Source organism: Parus major, chromosome 12, assembly GCF_001522545.3.
Source record: "Parus major isolate Abel chromosome 12, Parus_major1.1, whole genome shotgun sequence".
In the NCBI taxonomy this organism is placed as follows: Eukaryota; Metazoa; Chordata; class Aves; order Passeriformes; family Paridae; genus Parus; species Parus major.
The window spans coordinates 159,098-183,892 of NC_031781.1; the positions used below are offsets into that span (position 1 = coordinate 159,098).

General features: G+C 45.3%; 1 protein-coding gene across 6 annotated transcripts in view; it reads right to left on the reverse strand.

Annotated features, from left to right (window-relative positions):
* The window catches only part of IQSEC1 (IQ motif and Sec7 domain ArfGEF 1), a 277,486-nt gene that overhangs the window by 104,876 nt on the left and 147,815 nt on the right, over positions 1 to 24,795 (reverse strand). Inside the window, exon 1 of one of the 6 annotated variants that reach the window (XM_015640640.3) lies at positions 23,819 to 24,561. The exons of the other annotated variants lie outside the window; for them this stretch is intronic. Coding sequence (XP_015496126.1) covers positions 23,819 to 23,895 — 77 coding nt within the window. The 5' untranslated portion in view covers positions 23,896 to 24,561. Of the gene's footprint in view, positions 1 to 23,818; positions 24,562 to 24,795 lie in introns of those variants that run through there. 6 annotated transcript variants of the gene reach the window in all.

Below are 24,795 nucleotides of genomic sequence, written 5' to 3' on the forward strand. Positions count from 1 at the left end.
CAGCTGTCAGGAGGAAAATTCCTCCCTGCTCCTCATTCCATGTGCAGACACAAACTGCATGGACAGACTGTCCCAGGGCACTACAAATGTCCTGGCAGAACCCTCCAGCCTTGCCATAAAAGTGCAAGCTGAGGAAATTTACACAGGTGTATGCAAGTTTCAACTTTAAAAGTGGAGATTGGTTGATTTTTGATTGGTTGTGGGTTTTGTGTTTGTTTTTTTTTCTCAGTGCCAAAGCAGAATACTGCACCTTTCCAACACAAACCACAAAAATACTTAAACCAGCACTTCTCCAAAACATTAAACTCAGTTTCTAACCTAACTTCGAGTTTGATTTGAAGTTTTGGAGGTGTTTTGAATACCCTGCCCAGTTTGGGAATGCCATCAGTTCGACCTCTGCACTCCATGCAATGTAAAAGAGATTACAGAAGAACACTGATGCAATACCCAGCTTCTGTTGAGACCTCCTTGCCAGACTTTCCAGAGTCCAGAATCTCTTTCTGTCTTGCTTTCTGCTTATATGTAAACATTAAACCACAGTGTTTGGGGAATTTGAATCAAGAGAAACTCCTATTACGCAGTGTTCCAAAACTCAAAGAGGCTCTAAACATCAGGAATTAGAAATCTAAATCCTCATCTCCATGAAAAAAACTCACTGTACAATATTTAAGATTATTTTAAAAATACATAATTGAATCAACACATTACCACACCCATTATCACAGTCACAGGACCACAGACTGGTTTGGGATGAAGGGACCTTAAAAATCATCTTGTTCCACCCCTGCCATGGGCAGGGACACCTTCCACTATTCCAGGGTGCTCCAAGCCCTGTTCAGCCTGGCCTGGAACCAGCCAACCAGGCTGTTTAATTGTAGAATATAATTAAAAATAACCCCAAAGTCAGAAGCTGCATTGCTGTATTTTTATTTAGCTGCCAGTGATGATAAACTTTGCAGCCAGGCTGTGCTTCAGCAGTGCTGAATATCAAAACAGTTTGAAATTTGTATTGATCATCCTATAAAATCATACAGGCTTTAACTATCCACAGAAACAGCAGAAGTAAATATTAATGTTGTCCTCATAGTGTGCCTTTTATTCCTGTCCTTTTTTAGGGCACCTTTGGCAACTCCAGCTGCAGAAATGGATGGGAAGGGGATGCTGAACAAAGCAGATCCCAAGCAGCAGAACCTGTGCTCTAGGGAAAGTTCCCTCCCAGCTCAGTAATCCTTAGGAAAAGTCGATTAACAAACCCCATAAATATTTGATAGGAACCTAACAAACTGCCTTTAATACTGGAAGGGTGATGGGAAAGATTTAAAAAATCCAGGGGACATGTGAAGCTCTCTGGTAGATAAGTCATGTCTTCATATCAACCATTTGGGATCTGAACCCTGGAGCTTCCCCTCAGCTGGAAAGCATTTGTTGCCTTAGCTGGTTAATTAGAAAGCTCTCCAGCTTGAAGAGGAGGAAACACTTGAAAAATATTTTCCAAAGAACCACAAGGCTCAGTTTGAGACTTTTCCAGAGCCTGTCTTCCATTCATGAACTAACAGAGTTATATTTATTTGTATGTGAATTGATTATATTAAGGCTTTTGCAGCCTCTGCAAGGAATTTCTTTGTGACACATAGGTTGGAGGGAGAAAAAAAAAAGCTTTAGCAGCAGTAAATTCTCCAGATACACCACAGATTCATTTAACAGAAGTAATTACTTAAGCAAATGTTGGTGGATTTTAATGCCAAGAGGAGATTCCAGGTATTTTTAAACCTTGTCAGCCCAGCTGATGCCCAGAAACATCTCTAGTAAGTGTGATGTAACATTGACATAGCACTTAATCATAAAAATAGGCTGTTTTTCCAACAAAAGAATTTTAACAAATGCCACATTTCATTTTTATTAATGCATTCTGAGCTGATGTCATGTGGTCTCTAGATTTTCTCTGGAGATACAAATTTGAAAAGTCCAGAGGGAAATGATAATTCTGTATACTGCTTTGTTGACATATGAGCTCTGAAATTACCATTGGAAAAAAATACCAAGGTCTGCAAAGATAATTTCACAACCCAGAGTGCTCCTAGCCCTGTGCTGAGGAGTTTTAAAAGCTTTTTGAAAGGAAAGTTATGAAGAATGTATGACTTAGCACAGATTCAGGCCAGATTTTAAGGCCATTTTTTAAAGCACTGAGCAAAGTTCATCTCCCTTTTTAATGAGCACCAACTTATTGGACAAAACGTTTCCCTCCTCTCTCTTAGAGCAGATCCAGACATAGTGAAATCTATCTTTTGTGCTTTGATAGACTTGAAAAATTAGACAGAGATGGAAAAGGCTGAGACTTCCTTCCAGGTCTCTTGTTTTCTTAGCAGTCCATCTGTTTCAGACACATCTGGACATCAGCACCCCAAGGACATCGATGGCTCCTTTCTCTGTCTTCCCTGAAAAATTAGGGACACAGCTCCTCTTATTAATGGCATCATTAGGCAGTGGAATGGAGGAGGCAAAGGGCACGTCCTGACCTCAGCACTCAGAAATGAGACACAGGAGCCCCTGGGAGTTAATGGCTCTGAGCAGGCACCAGGACAGAGCAGGTCAGCACCTTGCACAGCTTGGGAGGCTGGACAGCAGGGAAGGAAGAGTGTTAGCAGTGCTTTGTCATTCCCTAAAAGCCAAACAAAGTCATGGAAGGTTGTCCTCTCCTCTGCTGAACTTATTTGTTTGCATCTTGGAAAGCTCATCTTTACCGTGCCCCAGAAATCCTGCGGAAAACCAGAGAGTCCAGGAACTGCTTCAGACCCCAAGTTCAGGTCACTGACAGTCACCAGCAACCAGATGAAAATGTCTACAAAATTATTGTATTAAGGCTTGAAAACTCCATGTCTTAAAGGCCTTCTCAGTCTTCACCTCCAGGGTTTCCTAACTCATCATCTAAACTACTCAATGAACAAACCCCACCACCAAACTATTGATCCCTCAGTGTACTTAAAATACAAACTAGGAGAACTTCTCCTCCTCAAAACAGCTTCACACCATTGAACACTCAAGTAGCTGCCCTGGGTGCTCAGACCTTTTCCTAAGGCTCTTAAGTGCCTGAAATACACTTTAAAGTCAGAGGAAATGATCAAATATTGATACAAAACACTGTAAGCCTGCTAAGATCATTGAACAGTTGAATACATACTATGAAATACAGAGTAACAGATACAGAAATAACTTGCAAAAGGGGTTTTTGTGTGTGTTTTTAATTCACTTGCAAGTTTTTGGCATTTTATTTTTGGTTTAAAGAAGCAGTTGAACTGCCACATGCCTGCTACTAGTGCTGTTTAATGTTTGATCCCTCTCTGAACAACACTGGGACTTGTATTATTAAGGAACCACAGAATTCCAAACTGGTTTGGGTAGGCAGGGATCTTAAAGCCCATCTCATTCTAGCCCCCTGCCATGGGCAGGCACATCTTCCACTGGACTAGTTTGCTCCAAGCCCTGTCTAACCTGGCCTGGAACACTGCAAATGCACAATTTTAATTCTGGATATCTTTGCATGAACACACATCCCCATCTTTGTTTGAAAGGGCATATACAGCACATGCATTTAAAGGAGTCCACTCCAAATTTCTAGAAAAGCTCCAGTGTTTCCCTCTTTTGGAGGAAGTGGCCCTGCCAGTCTGTTTTTCTGTGGATTCTTTTCCTTATCTCTCATCATGGATTGTTACAGTCACAAAACCAACATGTGGGGACCGTGGGATGGAAAGACACAGGACAGCAGAACAGGGGCACAAAGTGTCATTTACACCCTTTCCAGCATAATTTTTCACTCTCCACCCATTGTTATCCTGAGGAGCACCAACAAGACAGGCATTAAAGGGATTAGACCTGGATTTGAGCTACTGTGCAAGACTCAATCATCTGACCAACAAATCTGCTCAAGCACTTAGAATGTGCAGGTGGAATAACCTGCAAAATGCAATGGTTCCAGAACCTGGAAAAAGGAGAAACAACTTGGGACAGGTCTCTCAAGAGGCTGCCATCAAGGTCTGTATTCCTCTCCATGTGTTTGTTTTTAAGGAACTAATACGTTTGGAAAGAAGTCAAGTATTTATCTGCATTTGACAGCCCCTTTCCTCCACAAGTGTTTGTTACATTACCTTGAAAATATACAGACAGTGAAATTCTATCATCAGGTCTTTGTGTATATGGCCAGAAAAACCCCACTGTTGAGCACTCCAAAGCTCTTCGTTGCAAAGTGCTTAAATTCAGGGCTGTGTGCCCACTACAGCAACAGGGTCAAGCTCTAGTCAGATTGAGCAGAGTGATTTTCACTCATTTTGAAACATCAGGAGATAATTTCAAACCGATAATAAGGTACTGAATAGATTGATCTGCCCCAATCTCATTTGATTTGGTGGTATAGTTTACTCCTGCTGGTTTAAAAATGGAAGAGGATTAAGTGATACAAACATCTGCTGATGAAAACACACCTACCTATACAGAATCCCTGCGCAGCAGATGCAGGTCTCTTGTGGACACCCAACAGTTCCAAGGAAATTGGAATTGAGCTTTAACCCTAAGCTGAACACACAAAACTAAAAATATGCAATTTAACACATAGTATCTCCTAATTTCATTGTGAAACTTCTGTTAAATCAGCTTCCATTTCTTAGGAACATAATTAACCCCACAATAGCAGAGTGGAGGCTGTTTTGATGGCTTTTATAAAGGCTTTTTTTATAACTCGATCTGCCAATAGCTATTGCTTGTGGGTCCTTCTTCCCAAAGGCAAGCAGGGCTTGCTCTTAGATAAGAGCATCCAAGGCAAAGTACAAATGTGCCTTTTATCTTCCCAGAGGCATCAGAAGCTCAGCATCTCCTTCCCACAGCTTCCTCTGATGCTGCCTGGATGCCTTGGCTGTGGGAGCGCTTCCCAGCTGGACCCCGAGATAATCACGGAACCATTTCCCAGCATCACAGAGCCACACGATGGCTTGGGTTGGAAGGGACCTTAAACCTCACCTTGTTCCACCCCCTGCCATGGGCAGGGACACCTTGAACTGGGCCAGGCTGGTCCCTCTGGCCATGGCAGGCCTGACCCCAAGCACTCGCTGCCCCACTGGCTCCGAGGGGAGAAAAAGCCGGGGCATCATTTAATGGTCAGAGGTGGGACAAACATTCAGAGCTCCTGAGACATAGAGATCCTCACCCAGGACTGTGGGCAACAGAGGAGACTGCAGCCACACTGTCGTTTTAACAGGGAAATATGTTATCCACAAGGCTTGGAACACATTCCAAAGGCTCCTGAGCAGCACAAAGGTCACATTTCGCTCCGCACCACCCGCACTGGCTCCTGCCCTTCTCACAGAGCCTGCCCAGGGCTGGAAAGGCCTCTTGCCCCAGTGCAAGAAGGCATTCAGGCTGCAGGTGGAAGAGCAGGATCAGCCTGTACCCTGTCATGGGAGCACAACATGCTGGCACTGCCAAGCTCTGACCCCAGGCTGGACCTGCAGCTCTGCCCTGGTGACAGCACTCTGAATATCACAGGTCCTGCAGGGGCACCTCAGCTCAGCCTAAGTGTTCCAGTACCTTAAATCCTAATTTCTAAAACCTTAAATCCTAGGGAATCCTGATTCCAAAGATCTCCTTGGAAATATGGTTTTACTTGACATCCAACTACAGTGAAGTGGCTCTCAGGAAGGCGGGTGGTAACACAAGTGCGGCTGTGATTCAGCCCTCAAGATGATGTGGGAAAGCAGTGTCCAAGAGGACTCCTGTGTTTGAAAACAAATTTATGTGAAAATAAATGGCTTTCAGGCGAGCTGAACCAGAATACTCCACGTCAGGATGTAATTCCCCTGTGTAACTCCCAGCCATGCTGCTCTCCCTGTGCAGACCAGGCCCCAGCAGACCATGAAAGGGGCCCCCTGATGTTATGAAGGAATATTATTCCTTGCTCTGGTATCGCCAGCTAATGAGAATTCATCGAATGCAAAATGCCATGCACACTGCTGAGACTTTTCCAGAGGGCTGAGGCAGGTGTGACTAGCTCAGAAGAGTATTTCATTGTGAACTGATCAGCTTGCAGCTCTGCACCCCAGCACACTCTGCATGGAAATGCAGCAGCTCGGGCTGCCCTGCCTTGCCCACCTCTGGCTCTGCTTAAGTGTCATTAACCAGCCAGTAAATACAAACATGACGAGCTTTGATTTTATTTTAATTTGTCTGTTCCTGCAGTTGTCATGAGAGCCTCATTAAGCAGCTCTTCCACCCTCCCAGCAGTGGTGAGCACAGGAAAACCCCCAACAACCCAAGCCCACTTTAAAACCCCTCACACTCTCGGTACCTATCATGCAGTTAATTATACTCATGAATTATTCTCTCTGCTAAAGATGACTGAATGTGTGTGAACTTTGCTTACTGCATGAATTTCTGCTGGTTTTATGATTACTGTCAAAGGAAATTATTAATAGGCAGATATTGCATCGAGGACAGCAAAACCACAGCAAGAATTAGAATTTATACTTATATAGCAAAATGAATTCCTCTTAGGAAAGGAAAAAAACCCTTACCAGGCATTTAAGCAGAAGACCGTTTCCTAAAAATCATTTCACACCCCATGTTTTCATACTATGATCAATCCCCAGCACAGATGTTAATGACATAATTAGTAAGTTTTACATTGATCAGTACTTACCAATTCCTAAAACGTCATCTGACTCCTTCTGGAAAATGCATGATCTTGTTAAAACCAGATAAGGTCTGAGCTTTATGTTCTCTCTCTACCTAATTTGCTTTACAGTCCACTGTAAAGATAATTCTGTTGAAACTGAAGAGCAGGGAATGCTCCCATATAATTTATTTCTTTGTACATTCAGAACAAAAAGACCCAAGCTGATGGTCTGCTTCAGGAGTTAAAATATGTCAAAAATACAAACACAACTGAGTAATTGAAGGACAACAGCAGCAGCACCCATTCAGAGCAAAGCCTGAATGCCAATTTCTAGCTCTGTCTGAGGAGACAAGGAGCAGCAGGAGCAGCAGTCGAAGCAGCACAAAACTCAAACTAATTCTGCCCCAAACGCTGCCACATATACTTTTACCATATGCCTCACCTCCAGAGAGCATTAAAGTACAAAAAGCTGCCTTGAATAGCATGAAATTCCTCTACCACTAGACAAACAATTTTACCAGCTCAGTAACCCATGGTTCTGCTCCAACAAGCTCTTTGGAAAGGTCTGTGTAAATAAATAATATAACAGGCTGTTAACTTCTCTGGACTGCCCTGGATTAGCTTTCTGACTTCTAGGGTTTCTGTGCATGTCATTAGACCCTGCACCCTGCAAGCACAGAGCCTTGGCAGAGTCCAACCCAGGGCTGCTGAAAGTTTGAGCAAAACTTCGATGCAATAACTTTAATGCAAAGATATTTAAACTCAAAAGAGTGCTGGAAGTTAATTTAATTTTTAGCTACTTAGCTAAGCTTGCTTCTGGTCCTTTCATACCAGACCAGCTCAGTACACTCAGCCTTTCAATGAAGCAACAACAAAGCTTTGGAAATGCAGCTGGTGTGGGCAGTGACTGAAGGAGCTTCCAGCCCTTGCCCTGCTGCATCACTTCCACATTCCCAGAGTCATGGATTGGGTAGGGACCACTGGAGCTCAGCCAGTCCAACCTCCCCGCCCCAGAACATCTCCTGCAATTATCTGACCTGCCCTAAAACCCACACATGGAAGTTGCAGGAGCCCCCTGCAGCAGCAGTGCTGAACTGACAATGCCTGTTCAGGGCAATCACCCACACCTCGAGGAATCTGTGAGAAGAAACACGGAAATACCTGCAAATATTGCAAACTCTGCTGCTTTACACCAACCCTCAAGCAAGGATTAAATTGCAATCACCTGCTGTCTCTACCAGACTTTCCAAAATGCCTGTGCATTTTGAGCTTTTACCAATAATAATACAGAGTACAAGAAAAAAAGAACACACAGAGGTACAAAGTGGGAGCATTTTAATGAGAGGTCATAAAAAATAAAAAGGCAGAAGGAGCTGATGGGGTTCTGGCCCTCTGCTCTGAGAAGGCTGTAACCTGTAACCAGCTGAAGCTCACTGAACTTAAACCACAAACCTCTCATTTACATGAACAATCAGATGGAAATAATCCAGCCGTGTAAACACCCATCCACCCCGGCTGAACACAAGCAACATTTAAAGGCAGCTAAATGACTTTTTTAAAATAACAACTCAAAGCAGAACCAATCAATGTAATTCCCCCCTTGAACGAGCTGCTTCAGGTAGAGGAATTAATGCCGCAGCGATTCCCCCTGCAGCTTCCTGTGCACAGACCAGGCACACTCACACACACCTAACACAGTGTTCTGAAGACACCAGCTTCGTGCCACCCTGGCCACGATTTGTTCCACTGGCACTGGGAGTGCATAAAACATTCACCGAGCAGCCAGGCTTGGGAGCACATCTCCCACCAAAGCAAGGCTCTGGGATAATCACACCCCCACCACACTCAAACACAGGCTTTAGTCTTGCTTCCCACTGTAACAATACATAACAGATATTCTCCTTATCCAGATGAATTTTACAAACATTAACCCTGGAGGTGCCAGGAGGAACAGCTGAGGTGGGTATTGGAGTTGCCATTACAGGAGAAAACTGACAAGCACAAATTGAGTATCTGATTATCTACTGCATTATCTCTGGTCACATGTTAGCTGCTGATGGTTGCCCATGAAATGCAGAACAAACTATGCCCAGCCCTGGCTCCCAACCCACCCTTTTGCACTGATCCCAGTGTACTTTAGAGCAGTCTGAGTGCTCAGAACATTTATGAACATGCCCCTACCCAAGTTACACTAAATTTTATGTGCTCCAAGCTTCCAAATTTTATGAGCTCCAACCACCCAGCTCCAGTAGCTGCCCCAAATATCACCCTTTCACTGCTCTGGGTGTTGGTTTTCTTTGATGAAATCACTGCATTGTTCCATCAGACTTCAGGGGGAAAAAAAAAAAAAAAGAAAAAAAAAAAAAGAAAAATAGCAGACAACTAAAAATAAAGTATGACCAAACCAAAGTGGAAAATGTTTGTAGCAGAAGGAAAATAAGGGAAGAAACTCCCAGACAACTCAGACTGAGGACTAATTCTTACTTTTTTCCAGAAGTGTGGAGCACAAAGAAGTAACTATTGACCGTTTTCCTCCATTACTTGCACTGGAACTTGAAGATGCAAGCTGAAAACTATGTATTACATTGCTATAAACCCTGTAATTTATTCTCCGTGGGCTGGGATGTGCTGATTCAGATGGCTCCAGCCTCCAACCACTAACCCCACTCTCAGAGGTGGCTGGCACAGGGACATCATTAGGGATGAGATATTCCCCATGCAGGATCTGCTCCCATCCCTCTCTAACACTTGTTCCTCTGCCTTAAAACTGCCAGGATCCTACAAACACAACGACGAACCTGAATGTATTGACAAACAATTTCCCAATTGTTTGTTTTCTATCCCCCACCATGAAAGGGGGGGGGGAAGGGGGGGGGGAGGGATCACTGAAGTGCAGCTTGAACAGAAATAAATGATGATGGATGCTTTCCCCAGTTCTGCTTCCAGGCTTTGCCAAGTCCCTGATTTTGGGGAAGTTTTCCACCTGCAAATATCACAAATGAAGATTCTCCAGCAGAGGAGAGCACTGCTTTTTAGTGCCATGGTGGCCTTCAGAGGGGTGGAAGGGCAGCGTGACCCTCTGCACACGGACTGGGACAGTGACAGCGCAGGGCGAGGGACCCATGAAGGGCTGCAGTGGCAGCACAGCCACTGCCACCCCCTGCACTTCCTCAGGGGCTAACACACACCCCTATTCCCATCCCAGAAACCTGGGAGACAACGCTCTAGGCAGGAACACTGAACAGCTTCATGCAGGTGGGGACTGCAGCCACCAAGGAGAGCCTGAACTCTGCAGTGTGGTATGGACCACTGCTGGGCAAGGGAAGGGACAATCATCCTGCATCCCACCAGTGCCAGGACAGGAATGACAACTATCCCCTTGGGAACACCAGCTCTGGCTGGGCACCATCCTGGGGCTCGGAGATTACCCATGTCCTGTGCTGTGGGGATCAGTCAGACCCTGCATCTCTTGGCCAGAGCAGCTGTGGCTGCCCCTGGATCCCTGGGAAGTGTCCAAGGCCAGGCTAGACAGGGCCTGGAGCAGCCTGGGATAGTGGAAGGTATCCCTGCCCATGGAATGGGATGGGATGAGATGGGTTTTAAGGGTCCCTTCCAGCATAGACCATTCTGAGATTCTCCCCTGCTGTGCCTTGGGAAATAACCTGGCAGTAGCGAGGCTTCCCTGGCTCACAGAAATGAGCTCTGGAAGGACACAAGCTCCATGTTAAGTGCAACAAACTCTCCTTTGGCATAACAGCGAAGAAATCCCTTCACCTTTTTAACTTTTGCAATTGTGCTCTAGGAGCTAGCCAACAGCCCCCAGCAGGGAAAAAAGGCACCATTATTTTTAGGTGGTGCAGTGTATTTCCACACCACACTGTTCTGCTCTCTCCTAAGCTTATTCCAGCACCACCTACGACTCCCCTAGGCTAAAAACACTTTCCTCTGCACACATATTTCCCCCTGCAGACAGCCATGACCCCACAGGTTTGCGGCCTGGTCGTGCAGGCTCACACACACACACACACACACAGATGGGCCGAGCTCTGCCCACAGGCCACGCGGTTCAGCTAGAACAGGCAACAAAGACTCAGTCAAACGTGTTTTTCTAAAGCTGCTGCAGTCCAATGGAAACAAGGTCAACCCTAAAGTCTTATTTTCCTTTTGGAGTGGGGCTGTTTTCTCAGGCAGGCATAAATCCCCTCATTCATCAGGGCTGCAGAACAAGTGGCCCAGTGTAGTTGAGGCACTGACTGGTGCCCAGTGTGGGGGCACTGGGCTGGGCAGGAAGGCTCCCACCAGGGCAGGGCTACACCAAACTCACTCTGCTGCTCCAGAGCACAGTGAGGCTGCTCACTGAAACCTCCAGCAAGGGCTGCACAGGCTCCAGATTCTCCCAGAAAAAGGAGAAGAGGCAGAGAGGGAGAAGGATGGGGATAGCCTCCCCCTGGATGGATAAGTGAGCCCCAGTGGTTGCTGGAGTCTCACAAAACACAGGGAGAGTTTCAGGGTCTCTGAATTGTGTCAAAGAGCAACTTGGGGTGGTAGAAACTTTTTCTACAAAGGAAAACTCTGTTCTTATTCTCTTTAACTTCTTGGTGTTGCTGACAAAGAAAGATAGGATGTGTCAAAACAACCAAAAACATTCAATGAAGTCCTCTTGTTACTCTGCATTTCACTGGTTGAAATGCAGTGAATGGTGAGAGCCACCAACAGCTTTATAAATAAACCCCGCTGTGAATAACTCAGCTAATATTCAACCCACCCTACACAGCAGTAAGGTCACTGATGAAATAAAGAACTGGCTGTTTACAGGACACCACAATTCGCATGTCAAATTTCAGGAAAATCACCACACCCGGGATCTCTGAGGAACTTTTAAAGTTTAATCTTCATAGGATCATCCACCCTCAGGGCTGAGGGATTTGCACAGGACTTGTCTCAGGCAGTTCAAGCAGCACCAAGTTTGGGATGAACATCTGGGTTGTAAAGACTGCACTCATGTGCTTCTTTCAGACTTTTCCTCTGCTTCTGGTTCTAAATTCAGATCATAAATTAAGTAATTTTTATCTTAATCAAATCCTCTCTTGGGGATTATTGCCAGTTTCCATTATATTGGCTCTGCTGACAACTAAGGGATTTCTTAGCTTTATTTTGGTACCCTGATGATAAAAAGCCTTCTACAGTCTCATTCTGAGTTGTAATGAAAATTCATGCAGGAATTCAGACTTTCTAAACTATATTCTCAGCCCGGAATAATTATGCAGTGTGAAATGCAGTAATTACTTGAATTATATGACCTCTCCAGGGTAGCTGGCATGGCCAAAGGTACCACTTAACCCACACAGCTGTGTCCCACCAAGAAACTAAGGGCTGGGACTGGGTAACTGTTTAAAAATATATTTTAAAAATCGCTGTGAGGATGCACAGTCATCAAGTGTCTCTCTCAACAACTCCATTCCTGGAATGAGCTCTGCTGGAATCCTCGGCAGCTGCTCTAGGCAGGGAGCAGTGTCCAACACCCCGAGGCTGTGCCCAGCCCAGCCCCTCCTTCAGTCCCTGTGTTTTCCCATGTGGGGTCACAGCACCACAGCACCCTGGAGACAACAGACACTGAATCCAGGGTTTCATCCTGCCCTAAAAGCCACCTTCTTTTCACCCCCTTTCCTCACAAATGATGCTTGCAGAGCACCAAGAACAACTGCTCAACCTCTGGATTTGGGAGATAGGAGAAACAGAAAATTACGACAGGCAAGCATTCAGAAGGAAAGCAGAATTTTTCAGTTTCCACTCTCCAAAATGAGGTTTCTTTCATATTCCTATTTTCTCCTGCTTGTAAATGAGACAGAAAACTCCATGTTCCTGGAAGATTTTTTTTGCAGTAACCCTGTTAAAGAAAATGTCTTTTTTGCATGTTCAGTACAAAGCTGAGAAAGAAGACTCTATCCCAACAACCCTCCCAGGCTGCTGAGCTTTGACTCTGCAGGGAGCAGGAGTCCAGCAGCAGCAGCACAGGCAAGCTCCAACACAGGCACCTTTCAGCCTCACAAAACAAAGTTTTATAAATCCCCCCCCGTACCTGATCGTCCTGACAGAAATGCAGTATTTCCACATCAGGTTCCACATGGCACTGCCATCCCCCTTCATGACCTTCCCCAGAGTGTTTCCAAAGGGAGAAGAATTCCAAGCAAGCCCAGGACAAGGCAGCTCAGCAGCACAGGCAGAGTCAGTCCAAGTTTCAGGCAGCAGCCCAGCTCTGATTCACCAGTTCCAAGTGATTCTTCCGACCTCCACTCAAGTGAACTCCGAGGGAAGGCAGCTTTCCCATCTGAAGTCTCAGGTTACTCCTTTCTTCATGATTTATAAGATTTGGTGTTTACATTATTTGCAAGCCAGAAGAGATTATTAGAGGCTGTTCAGAAAGCTCTGTGTTACACTCGCTGCTCCAAGCTGCCAAGTCAGAAAACCCTATCTAGGCAGCACCTGCAGAAAGTTATTCCCATTTATTCCACTTCAAAAAGAACCCCCCAGCCTGGTAACACTGCCCTAGAAAATCCCTTATGAGACCTGTAAATGCTAACCCAGTACACACTCCATCAAATGCCTCGGGCTGGAGGAACCCTCAGCTGTTTGCAAAATTTTTTGTGTACTGTTAGAAACTTTCTGGTGCCAAAAAAAAGTAATGAGTCATTTTCCAAAGCTGGATTTGAAGGCATACGAAGAAGTCCTGGCTTTCAGTGGTGAGTATCAGCTACAACACTCGGCCTGGAAATCACAGCAACAATAAAATGGCAAGATCTGATTAAAAATAAACCCCAAAGCAAGCAACCAACAAAAAAAAAAAAAAAAAAGAAACCCCCAAATCAACAGCAACAAAACCCCCAAATGGATTATGTATGTGGAATTATTTTGCTGTGCTGAATAAGTTTAAACACAAAGCATTTATTGCCAAAAGTTTCAATGAACTGAAGCCCCAGCATGTACTCACATGGCAAAAACTTTAGAAAAAAGTATTGTTATTGTTGTTGTAGAGATGAGCCCTTTAAATCGTGCCTGGGCATCTCCAAGACCACCCTGAAAGTCAGAGTTTTTGCTCTGACAGATGAAAGTTCCCCCATCCTTTGCTCAGCCCACACTCCCTTCTCTGCACCATTGTCAGGGGCCCTTCTGGACCAGGGACATCAGATACATGTTTACATTATCAAACTTAATTAAGCAAGAAACCAAGTTCACTCTGTTTCTTCCCAGAGCAAAATCATTCCACGATTAACTGTCTGTTTGCTGTTACATAATTCCATTTTCTCTAAGGCAATTTTGTCCAGGGTCTCGTGACTGTTCCCACTGAAATACATTCTGCTTTGGGAGTTCCTGATAATTTTTCCTGGAGCAAGCTATTGATGGCTCATTAAGAAAAGTCATACCAAGTTCCATAGCACACCGTACATTTAAATCAGCTGCCTTAATGAAGGAAAATTACATTAGAAAACTTTTATACATCTGTTCCTAACTTAATCATAGAAGTACATTTCAGTGCTGGAAAAAGCTACATAAGTTCAGGCAGCCCAGCTGAACCTTATCCTTCACTCCCTAATTTCAGAGATGAAGTACCTACAGGAGAGAATTTCTGGTTTTTGTACCCTATACACTTGCAGGATTTCATCTGGCATAAATAGACCCATTATATAAAGACTGTAAAAGCCGTAGTTACTTTTCTGTGCAGCACAGAGGTATCAAACAGCACCCTCAGTTGTGTCAGATACCTCTCTTTGAGCTCAATCCTGAGCCCTCAGTGTAATTGATGTATTTAGATTACACCCTCCTTGATTCCCCTTGCAGTCCCAATATTTTGACAGCACAAGCATCTGCAGGAATAGTGGTTTTACCTGTCTCTAAAGACAGATTCAGTGGTGAGATCTATAAGACAGCAGAGTTTTCATCACCTCTTTCAACCATGTTTCTAAACTTTGTGTACAACCAGTGACCAAAGGAATTAAAATAACATGGGATCACCATGGGACAGAGGTGAGATGCTGCAGTGGGACTGTTTTTTGATTTGATTTGGTTTTTAAATCATTGCTGCAGCATTTTCCATGAAAACCAGAACATCAAATAATTTGGAGAGTATTTCAGCTCCTGAGCTGAGTTTGTCTGCTGATTCCCTAGAAGACCTGGACAAATCCAAGTAGCTTCTCTTCTAAGCAAGCAGGGATTATGATTGTGAATATTATGATTATTACTACTACTACTACTACTACTATTATTCTTCAGGAAATACATATCATTTAATACACATCCTGAAAATGCTGCACACTGCAAATCAGAACATGAGCTAATGTAAGTCATAGTTCAGTTCTGTGATTAGATCTCTGCTGTAAGAAAGTGCTGTTTATTCTGCTGTAAATATGAAGAAAAATTGGTGTGAGATGCTCCTTGGCATGCTATTTGAGGGGAATATTCAACCCCACAGCATCCTGCAGAGCCTGGGGAAGGCAGGGCCTGGCTGGATATGTCAGCAGCACCAAGGAATAGCTGCTGATTTTTGTGAAGAACTGGTGGCTAATCAAACCTGAATCTGTTTCTCATGCTGGGCTGCCTTCTCTAAGAACAGCTCCTCTGGATTATCATCACCTAGGAGGTAACAGAAGGGATGGGCAAGAGAAACTGGACACATCAGCCAGAAAAATCTTACTGAGGAACAGAGGAGCTTTTCCAGGATCAGTGAGAGTGAGGCCCTTTTGTCTGGGCTGTTTACTTCCCTCCCCTTTGTTCCCAGCACATCACCATGCCCCAAACAAGGCACACACATCTGCATATCAAGTGATTTCACTGTTCTGAAGCCTTGTTTGCTTTCCCTTCAGGACAGCTAGGATGAGCCCCAGCACTGCAGGAGCCACTTGGTGCCTTGTCTGCCCTGGACATGGATTTTCCATTTTCTGCATCCATCACAAACTCTTGTCACCACTCTAGTGACACTGCTGTCCCACACTCACACAGGGGCCCGTGGGCTGTTTGGATCTGCTTGTCTGGGTTGTTCCTCCCCTCTGGGTGTGGATGAGAACTTCATCACTTATCTCTTCCTCTCAGAACAGATTCCATTCGCAGCACATCATTGCACCTACCCCGAGCTCCCCGCACAGATATACTTATTTGCTGATTTTTTTTCTCCCTGGAAACCTTTACTAGCTCTGCCCTGCTTGCAAGAACCCACAGCAGCTCTCCCTCTCTGCAGCTCTGTGTCTCTGGAACCATGACAGTGCCCCATGTAACACAAGCTCTTGAGTCCTCCCAACTTAAACAAGAAGGTGCAAGGAGAAGTTCTGCCTCCTTCCAAAATTTCTTCCCAATTCAGGACTGTTTTTTTCCAAATCCAGAATCACTAGTGGCCACACTAGATGCCTTGGACCTGCATGCTGCTGCCTGTAAGACAGTGGAGAAATTTTTTCTTTAACATCCAACCTAAAACCTCTCCTGGCGCAGCTTGAGGCCATTTCTGAGGAACGGGAGGCTTTTAATCTATTTTCTAATTTTCACACTGGAAACAAAGCTGCTGCAGGCAAAGACACCACAAGGGACATCAATCACTCTAAGTATTTAAAAATGCTGGAGCTGAGATTCCTTTACAAGTTGTAGGTGGTGTGATACTTTTAAATGCTTTTAATAGAAAGGCAGGACTTAACTGGGAGATGGAATCTTACACTCCATCACTCTCCCCTCTCTGGAGATCCATTCCCATTTGGCAGCAGAGCCTGCAGGATGATAAGCAGAGAGCTCAGTGGGTACAAGAAGAGAGGAGCCCAGAGAAAAGCAGCACCTAGGGCAATGGATCTGATTTGGTTTTGGCTGAAGCTGCAGGTTCTGGATATCTGCATTCCCTCACCCACGGTGTGTGAGGTGATTTGAGTGCTGCCCCTACGCCCAGGCCCAGCCTAACTGAGCTCAGCACAACATCCTTGCCACAGGAAATGTGCCCTGCTGCAGCCCTCAAGGGTGCAGAACACAATTTGCCTGTTTTTCTGAAGTTTCTACCGTAATGAAATGGTCCCAAACCAGGATTTGACATCATTTCTGTCCTGATGTATATTACATTTGTAGGTCATTTGACAAAAGGAAAATGTGACTGCTGGAGTCAGCCTCGTTTGGGTTGTCAGTGCAGTCCCAGACCTATTTTTAACTTAGGTAGCATTCCCCTTATACAACAGCTTTTACCAATTAAGGATTGCAAGGAGTTGTACAAATAGATGGAGTTAAAACTTTTATCTGAAAAAGCTTTCTGGCTTTTTGGACAACTTGGAGCATCTTCAAACCTTCAACCGCAACAAGCCAACATTGTGACTTAGGAGGTTTTAATAAAATATCTTCACCACATATTTTCTTCCCAGCCTTCACTGCATTTTCTTCCATTCCCTTTGAAAGTTCCCTCGCTAATTTTTCGCAAACATTCCAAAGGAAACACAAACCTCAGCATTTCCTGGGAGCTGACAGCAGTGACATGCCAGTCTTACTGGGGAACAAAGCCAGCCTGGACTTGGCATTTTGATAAAGGGCATCTCATCTCACCCCCAAAAGGCTGGAGATTTGAGATCCTTGGCAGAGCCCCTCCAGCACCCTCCAGACTGCAGCTTCTGAGAGACTCCTGGGATGTCTCCAGGCCACCACCGGGCTCCCTGTGCTGTGACTCAGTCTTGGACAATGATCAAAGGGAGCTCAGAAAGCTTCCAATTCCCCTCTGCAGGGCACGGAGCCAGAGGCACAATTAAAATGTGGCTGCTCCAGGGGCTGCCCATCAGCTGCATCCAAATACAGGAGAGACTGCAGAGGGAAAGAAAAGCTTGGCAAACTATATGCTCCAGGGATCCAGCTAAAGGGCAGGAACCCCCAGCACCCCAGTTCCAAAAAATCCCAACATCAGCCTTCAAAGCTGACTGTGAAAGGTTAAAATCTGTGCAAGAGTGAGGAATGGAGAACCTAAGGACTCACAGATGGTTCCTAGGTGAGAGGGAAGGGGGTGAAGAAATGGAAAGTTTCAGGAAGCCTGGAGAGTTGATGTCATGAGGAGTGCAGAGAAGCTGGGGAAAGGTGGGAAAAGGCAGGGGAAAGGAGGGAAAGGGCAGGGGAAATGGCAAAGGAAAGGCATAGGTAAGGTGAGAAAAGTAGGGGAAAGGCAGGGTGGGAAAAGGCAGGGGAGAGGTAGGGGATAAGGCAGAAGAAAAGGCAGGGGAAAAGGCAGGCACACACACTAATGTAATATATGTTGGTATAATTCGCATTTTATTGTACACATATAAGGTCAAGTATAAAAGTATGTTTTATCTATAAAACACAAACAACTTGAGACTGCAAAAGCAGTTGCAGGAAACCCAGGAATTTGTAATTAACACCGAGAAGAGATGGGTCCACCCAAGCAAGACGAACCTACTAACGACCCAGCGATTAATACCTGATACTGATCTAGTCGAAATCCTCAGGACCATACATCTCAATGTCCAATTCCTGAAAAACTACTCCAACTCTCTTCCCTTCTCGGAAAACTCATCAACAGACCAGCAGCAGAAATATGAATATATAAGAACACAAGAAAAAGAAAGAAACTGAAGCTGCACAGCCTCAGGCCGAAGAACCTGTATAAAACTCAGCACTCCGAAAGCCAGTTTGTGAACCTGGGGGAGCCAGTGCCACATGGGCTGGTTCAGAGCTCACCCAGCCCCGACCCCGGGCTCGATGCTGACTTGGATTGTGGCTGTTCCAAAATTCGATTTTACAAAATTTTCAATAAAATCCTTATTGATAAAATTTGGCCGACTTCATTTATAACACTAAGAACCGTCAGGTCTGAAATCCAGTTTAACCCAGTTCCAGCACTGGAACTGCTGGAACTGGGTTAAACTGGGAGAGGGATCCCAGCCCAAGAGATTCATGCTGGGTTTTGCTCAGTCATGGCCAAATCCCACTGCACACCTTGGTGAAACCAGAGGTGAGCCAGGCAAACCAGGAGTGTGAACTTCAGGCATGCGAGCACTGAACATCTGCACAAAGCCTCTTTCAGACACAGAGAACCATTAATGACATTACAAGGAAGGCTTCCACCAGATTAGCAGCTATTTGGTGTATTTTCATTTAAATTCCTCAACTGGAAGAATTTCCTAGAGCAGATGAATCCTCTGATGGCTTTTAAGGCATTCTGCTACTTGGTGCATTTATTTGAGGGTTTGCTCCTAATAATTTTCATGCTGACTGTGGGAATACTGTAATGTGTGCTGCTTGCAGGCTGTACTTCCAGAGGTGGTGGATTTGGGCGGTGGGGGAAGCTCTCAGCTGCTCCGCAGCTGCAGCAGTCTCGCCCAAGGATCCTCTGGAGAGGGAGCTGCTCCACAGCCGCATGACTCAGCCCTGCTCTGGATAAAGTCACTGTCAAATGAAAGCAAACTATTTATTTCTACCAACGTATATGGTGAACTCCAAACGCAAGTTCAAGGCAAAGCTCCAGTAATTCTCCCCACCCGCTTTGGTTTTGTTTTGTTTAAGATGCTTCAAACGAGCTCATTTTATGTGACAGCAAGGAGCTACACAAACCCACTGACATCACTGTCCAGCACTGCGCAAAAGCAGTTCCCTGCCCTCGTGAACCAGAACTCGATGGATTTTTCCCCTTACTCCCTGTTCCTGAGGTTTGTAATTAGTATGCAGACATCATCTCCAGGAATACAGGATGATAGGATAGTATATAAATTTTTCCCCCTTCATTAAATCTGTTCCTCAATAATGAATTTAATTATGTAGTGATCCAAGACCAGAGAGTTCTTTACGCCTTTTCTTATACTGCCTTTCTCTTAAAAGGGAGCAGCAGCACTGCCGTGTGCCAGTTACCCAACACATCTGAAGCCACCTCACACAACCCCAGAGCAGAGTCCATGCTGGCAACACCCGAAATGAGGAACAAAGCCTCTCAAAGCATATTCTTTTCAACAAAGAGTTGACCTAAAGGACAGCACTGACATAGATCATTTCCAGCCTGTGTGCTGTCCTTGAAACAGCATCTAAATTAAGGCTGGCAATTCCTTTCATGGCTTCAAATGCTACACATTTTTCTAGGATAAGAGTGGGAGACAGGATGAGCACAGAGCTGCAGGTGCTCTGCAGAGTGCAATATCAGAGTGGCTTTAAGGAGCTTCTGACACTCAGATACTCTGGTATTCCAGGGTGGCAGTAATAAGCTGCTCCTAACAAGCCAATTCATGAAAGCATTTTCATTTTTAATCAACACTGAAAGATCCTCATGGGAATGAAACATATACCAAAATACAGACTTATTTTGCCTAAAGATGGACTCAAGCACATGATTCAACCTATCCTGAAGCATGGTGCTGGAACTGTGAGTCCCAGCTGAAGGGTGCAGAAACAATTCCAGCTAATCCCTGGCTTCAAAGAGCCAGACACCTCTCACTTTGCTTATTCCACTGGGGTGCCTCATTACAAATGTCCCTAATTGTTCTGGAAGGGACTCATGCCACCTTCAGAGAGACCAAACTGATGAAAGAAAAATTGAAAATGACAAGAAATAATTTTAAAACTGTTTTGTTTGCCAAACAAGGAATTCCAACAAAACAGCCTTCACAAACTTGGCACTTGCTTCATGTTTTTTTAACTATTACTGTTTTAGCCAGAAGAGACAAGCCATTCTGTGAGGGAAAATCTACAGATATTACAGCTGCCCTCATTGCCAGTCACACATTTCCTCACCTTCTGCTTGATCTTTAATGCAATGCTAATGATAACAATTTCTAGCCTGGGCTATTATCCACCAGCTGGCAGCAGCACAGCATGAAGGTTTCCCCCCTGGCTAAGGAAAATCTTCACTTTCACATGCTAAACCTGGAGTCACATGGATTTATAATAATCCTGGAAGTTAAGCATGAGACGTTCATCCTGCAAAGCCCACAGAAACCTGACAGTGATTTGTTCCTCTTACAGTTTAATCTGCCACAGAAACACATCTCAGCACCCTCCATGTTTGTATTTAGAGGGTACCAAAACCAGCCCTCAAGTGAGGGGCTCTGACCAAAATGCATTCGGTGTTATTGGCAACAGAGCACTGAAATCTCATTTTCATAAATCACTGAATTACCAAACACTTCTTGGAGCAGGTTTCTAACCCAGTCCCTCCATTTTGATTTATGCAATTTGCTGACACTTGGATAAATCAGGCTGCTGGTTTATAAGCACATTACTGGAGCCATCAGCACCACTACCTTGCAGTAACTTTGTTTTGTGAATATACATGGGATGGGCAAAGTCCTGGTTACTGCAGGTGCTGTCAGATTCAAGGAAGAAAGTGTGGTTGGTGGATTTCTCCTAATTTCCCCTTCTCCTGGCTGTGTTGAGAGAATAAACTCCAGAGAAGCTCTCTGTACATTTGGTCTCAGACACTGTGGTGCCTGCCCTTACCTGGCATTTCTTTAGGGGTGCCACCTGCCCATCCACATGGAGCTGGATTTTTTACCCAGTATACATAAATAAACTTGAAAACCTGTCCTAGTTTTCCTTTCTCCCATCACCCAGGCTCAGTGTTTCCTTGTGGTGCCCCAGCTGGCACTGCAGGCACAGCCACGGAGGAGGAATGGCTCATTTACCTTGTCTTCCATCTCTCTCAGCCCCACAGCCATGGGCAGTGGGGCCACCAACACGCCCTGCATGGAATTCCCTTCAAGCCCTTGGATTTCAGTTCCATGGAAGTGGACCCCAGAGCAAGATATAAAAATATAAAAAATTGGAATTGTCTAGGCCAGGCAGCAGACCCGGAATTACTGAATCATTAAGACTGGAAAAGCCCTCAAAGATCTGTCCAGCACTGTCAAGGTCACCCCTGCCCCATGTCTCCAAGTGCCACATCCGTGTGTTTTCTGAACATTTCCAGTGATGAGGACCCCATCACTGACGTCTTCCAATGCTTGATGACGTCTTCCAATGCTTGATGACTCCTTCCATGAAGAAATCTTCCCAACATCCAGCCTGAGCCTCTCCTGGCACAACTTGAAGCCATTCCTTGTCCTGTCCCTGTTCCCTCGGAGCAGAGCCCGACCCCCTCTACCCCTGGCTGTCTCCTCCTGTCAGGGAGTTGTGCAGAGCCAGAAGGTCCCCACTGAGCCTCCTTTTCTAAAGGCTGAGCCCCTTTCCCAGCTCTCTCAGCCTCTCCTGAGGCTCCAGCCCCTTCCCCAGCTCTGTTCCCTTCTCTGGACATGAACACACAAGAATTCCTGGAATAATAAAAGCTGGAAAACACAGCTGGACATCCCACCATGGAGCAGCAAGTCACAGCTTCTGAAGCAACCAGGAACATTTTCCACAGCTCTGAGCACTGACTACCACTGAAAATCAGAGTCAGACAGTGCACAGAAGGAAAGAGCATGGTCACTCCATGGAAATGCTACCCAAATACTGTTTTGGTTATGTGTTACCTCATTTTATACATAAAAATAGGAAATATATACATGGGGAACACACAAAACCTTCCCATTGTCCCTGGGCTCTTTTTCGAGAGCATTTTAAACAATTTACTATCACTAATATAAAGTAATTGAAAGTCTCCAGAAAGTTTTTTTTTCTTTCTTTTCCAGAAGAACTTCCTTGCATTTATTCTGCAGCACCTGCTTTTCACACTTGTTTGTGCTTCAACCAAGAAATTATTTTGTTTCAAACATGAGGAAGTCTCAACTTTCCTTCAATTTTCTTCTTAAAAAGATAAGAACAAAGTGCCTCTATGTGATACCGAAGTGTTTAAGGCCTGGTTTAAGAGCTGCTCATGCAGACAGAAGATTCAAGCACACCCAGGTTTTGATGGCAAGTAAATTAACTCTCTGGAAGGAAATAAATGGGCAGCCCTATTGCAAGGGTTTCCATTAGGAGTAGTAGAATAACTCCTCAGTAACTCATTTGCCACAAAGCTGGGATTTCGCCAGGAATCCAAGACAGAAAGCTCAAGTTTAGTATTTATTTGTGTAAAAACAGTCTGGCTACAATTCTTATATTTTACATGGTTTCTCAGCAAGGAAAACATCACAATGGGCTGGGACTAGGTTGAGAATTTTTTGGCTTGGCAGTGGGATCTGCGAAAAGCAGCAAGGAGAGGAGAATAAAAGCTACCTTTTGAAACTTCCCAAGCCAATGGGCACAGATGAGGGTCCCCTGTTACTCAATGCAGGAAGTGCAGGGCACCCCTGAAACCTTGAAAAAGATTGGAACAGTTCCCTTTTCCAGCCTTCAGTCACTGCATGAAAAATTCAACTGCAATTAGCATGTAGTACAAAGCACTTTCTGTAGGCTGACAATAGGTAGCCAGGGCAGAAAGTGTACGTAACAAGAACGGAATCCCATTTTAGAGAATCGCATTGTTTTGTTCACGGTGAAGGGATCCCCACTTTCCCCCCAGCAAATTCAAACCCATCCAATTCCCTCTGCTCAGCAGTGTAAATCAAAAGCAAGGAAAATTAAGTTTAGATTTAAAAGCATCAGGGTAAGTTCAGGGACATGTTAAATAGAATTGCTTATTTTGCTGTTCCATTAAATAGGCAAGCTCAATGCATCTGACGCCCAGACCTATTCTTTACCATCATCATTCACCATCAATCATTTAAGCTGGGTGTCAGACCTGCCTCAGTGAAGTGCCCACTGCTCTGAATGACTCTGATGTGCACTTTGTTCTGGGAGGGGAAGGAAAGATGAACTATTATATTGCTAAATATCTCAGGGAAATAAAGAGTCTTCTCTGCATTACAGAAATTCCCATGACATTTCAATTAATCTGCCAGTGTTGTGTACAGTGTGGACACTACAGCACGAACTACTGTGCCTAAGGATAAAATAGCAGGAAGAAAAACTCCTGAGTCTTAGCTGAGGGGATGTGACCTAAAGTAGAGGTTAAAACCAAACAGCACTCTTACCTTCACATCTGCATGCAAAGACAACAGCAGCTGATAGTTAATGCAATTAAAAAAAAAAAAAAAAAAAAAAAAAAAAAAAAAAGAAAAAAAAAGCAGCTTTACAATCTTTGTCACAAGTTCTCACTAACCGCACTAATTGCCTACCACTTCCTTCTCCCAGAACAGCGGAGAAAAACCCTGGTGGCATCATGTGCTGAAGAGCATCTCAGAGTTAACGTTTTCTTACCTTTTATAGAAACCATGGAGAGGCTGGAGACATAAAAACTGCCAGTAATCCAAGCAGAAGGCCTTCAACTTCAGCATTTTCTAGCACTCCTGCCGCCGCGACCGCGGTCTGCAGCGGGCTTTTAGCGACACAAGACTTTTTTGTTGTGGTTTGAATGAGTGAAAGGCGGTGCGGCAGCCTCGTGTCCCTGCATCCCCGGGCTGTGGGATCGCCCCGGGGGCGAGGGGCAGCCCCGCGCCCGGCTCAGCACCTGCAGCCCGCTCATACAAAGGGGAGAGCGCACAAAGGACACCAAGTGATGGGCGCTCTTTGATCCCGCTTACCGCTCTCCTCTCCCAAAGCCCCCAGTCCTACCGGGATCACTGGTACTGCACAGAAATCCCACTTCTCCTTTCGCCTATTTTAGGCCATTCTGAAAGCCCCCTGAACAAACAGCGTGGATAAATTCCAGCTGCGGGCTTTGTTGAAGCCTTGGAAAGCATCCTTAGAGCTCCCAGAACTTCGGAAAATGGAGGCAATTACCTCGATGGGCTCTGACACCACTGCCCGGTACCCCGGTACACTGCTCACGCCCCAGAGCAGGGCTGTGATCTCAGCACACGGGGCTGCAGGCGTTTGCCCTTTTCCCTTTTTTCCCCCCCGTTAATCGGCTCCTCCTGTACCAGCACATCAGCTCCATTGTCTGCGGCACCTCGGGAACTGGGGGCTTCTCGTGAGGGGAGGGGAAAGGAGCAGAAAAAAGGAGAAGGAAAAAAAAAAGAAGGCGGCAGGCAGGAGCTCAGACCCTCCCGCTCACACAAGAGATTGTGCTTATCTGGTTCCCAGCGCGCTTTGCCAGGGAGCGCGGGGGGGAGGATGAACCAGCCCCGAACCGCCGGGCGGCAGCGGGACAGCCCCCGAGGCACGGGCACGGACACGGACTGACGGACGGAGAGACAAAAGGACAGAGAGGGAGCGGGACAGCCCCCGAGGCACGG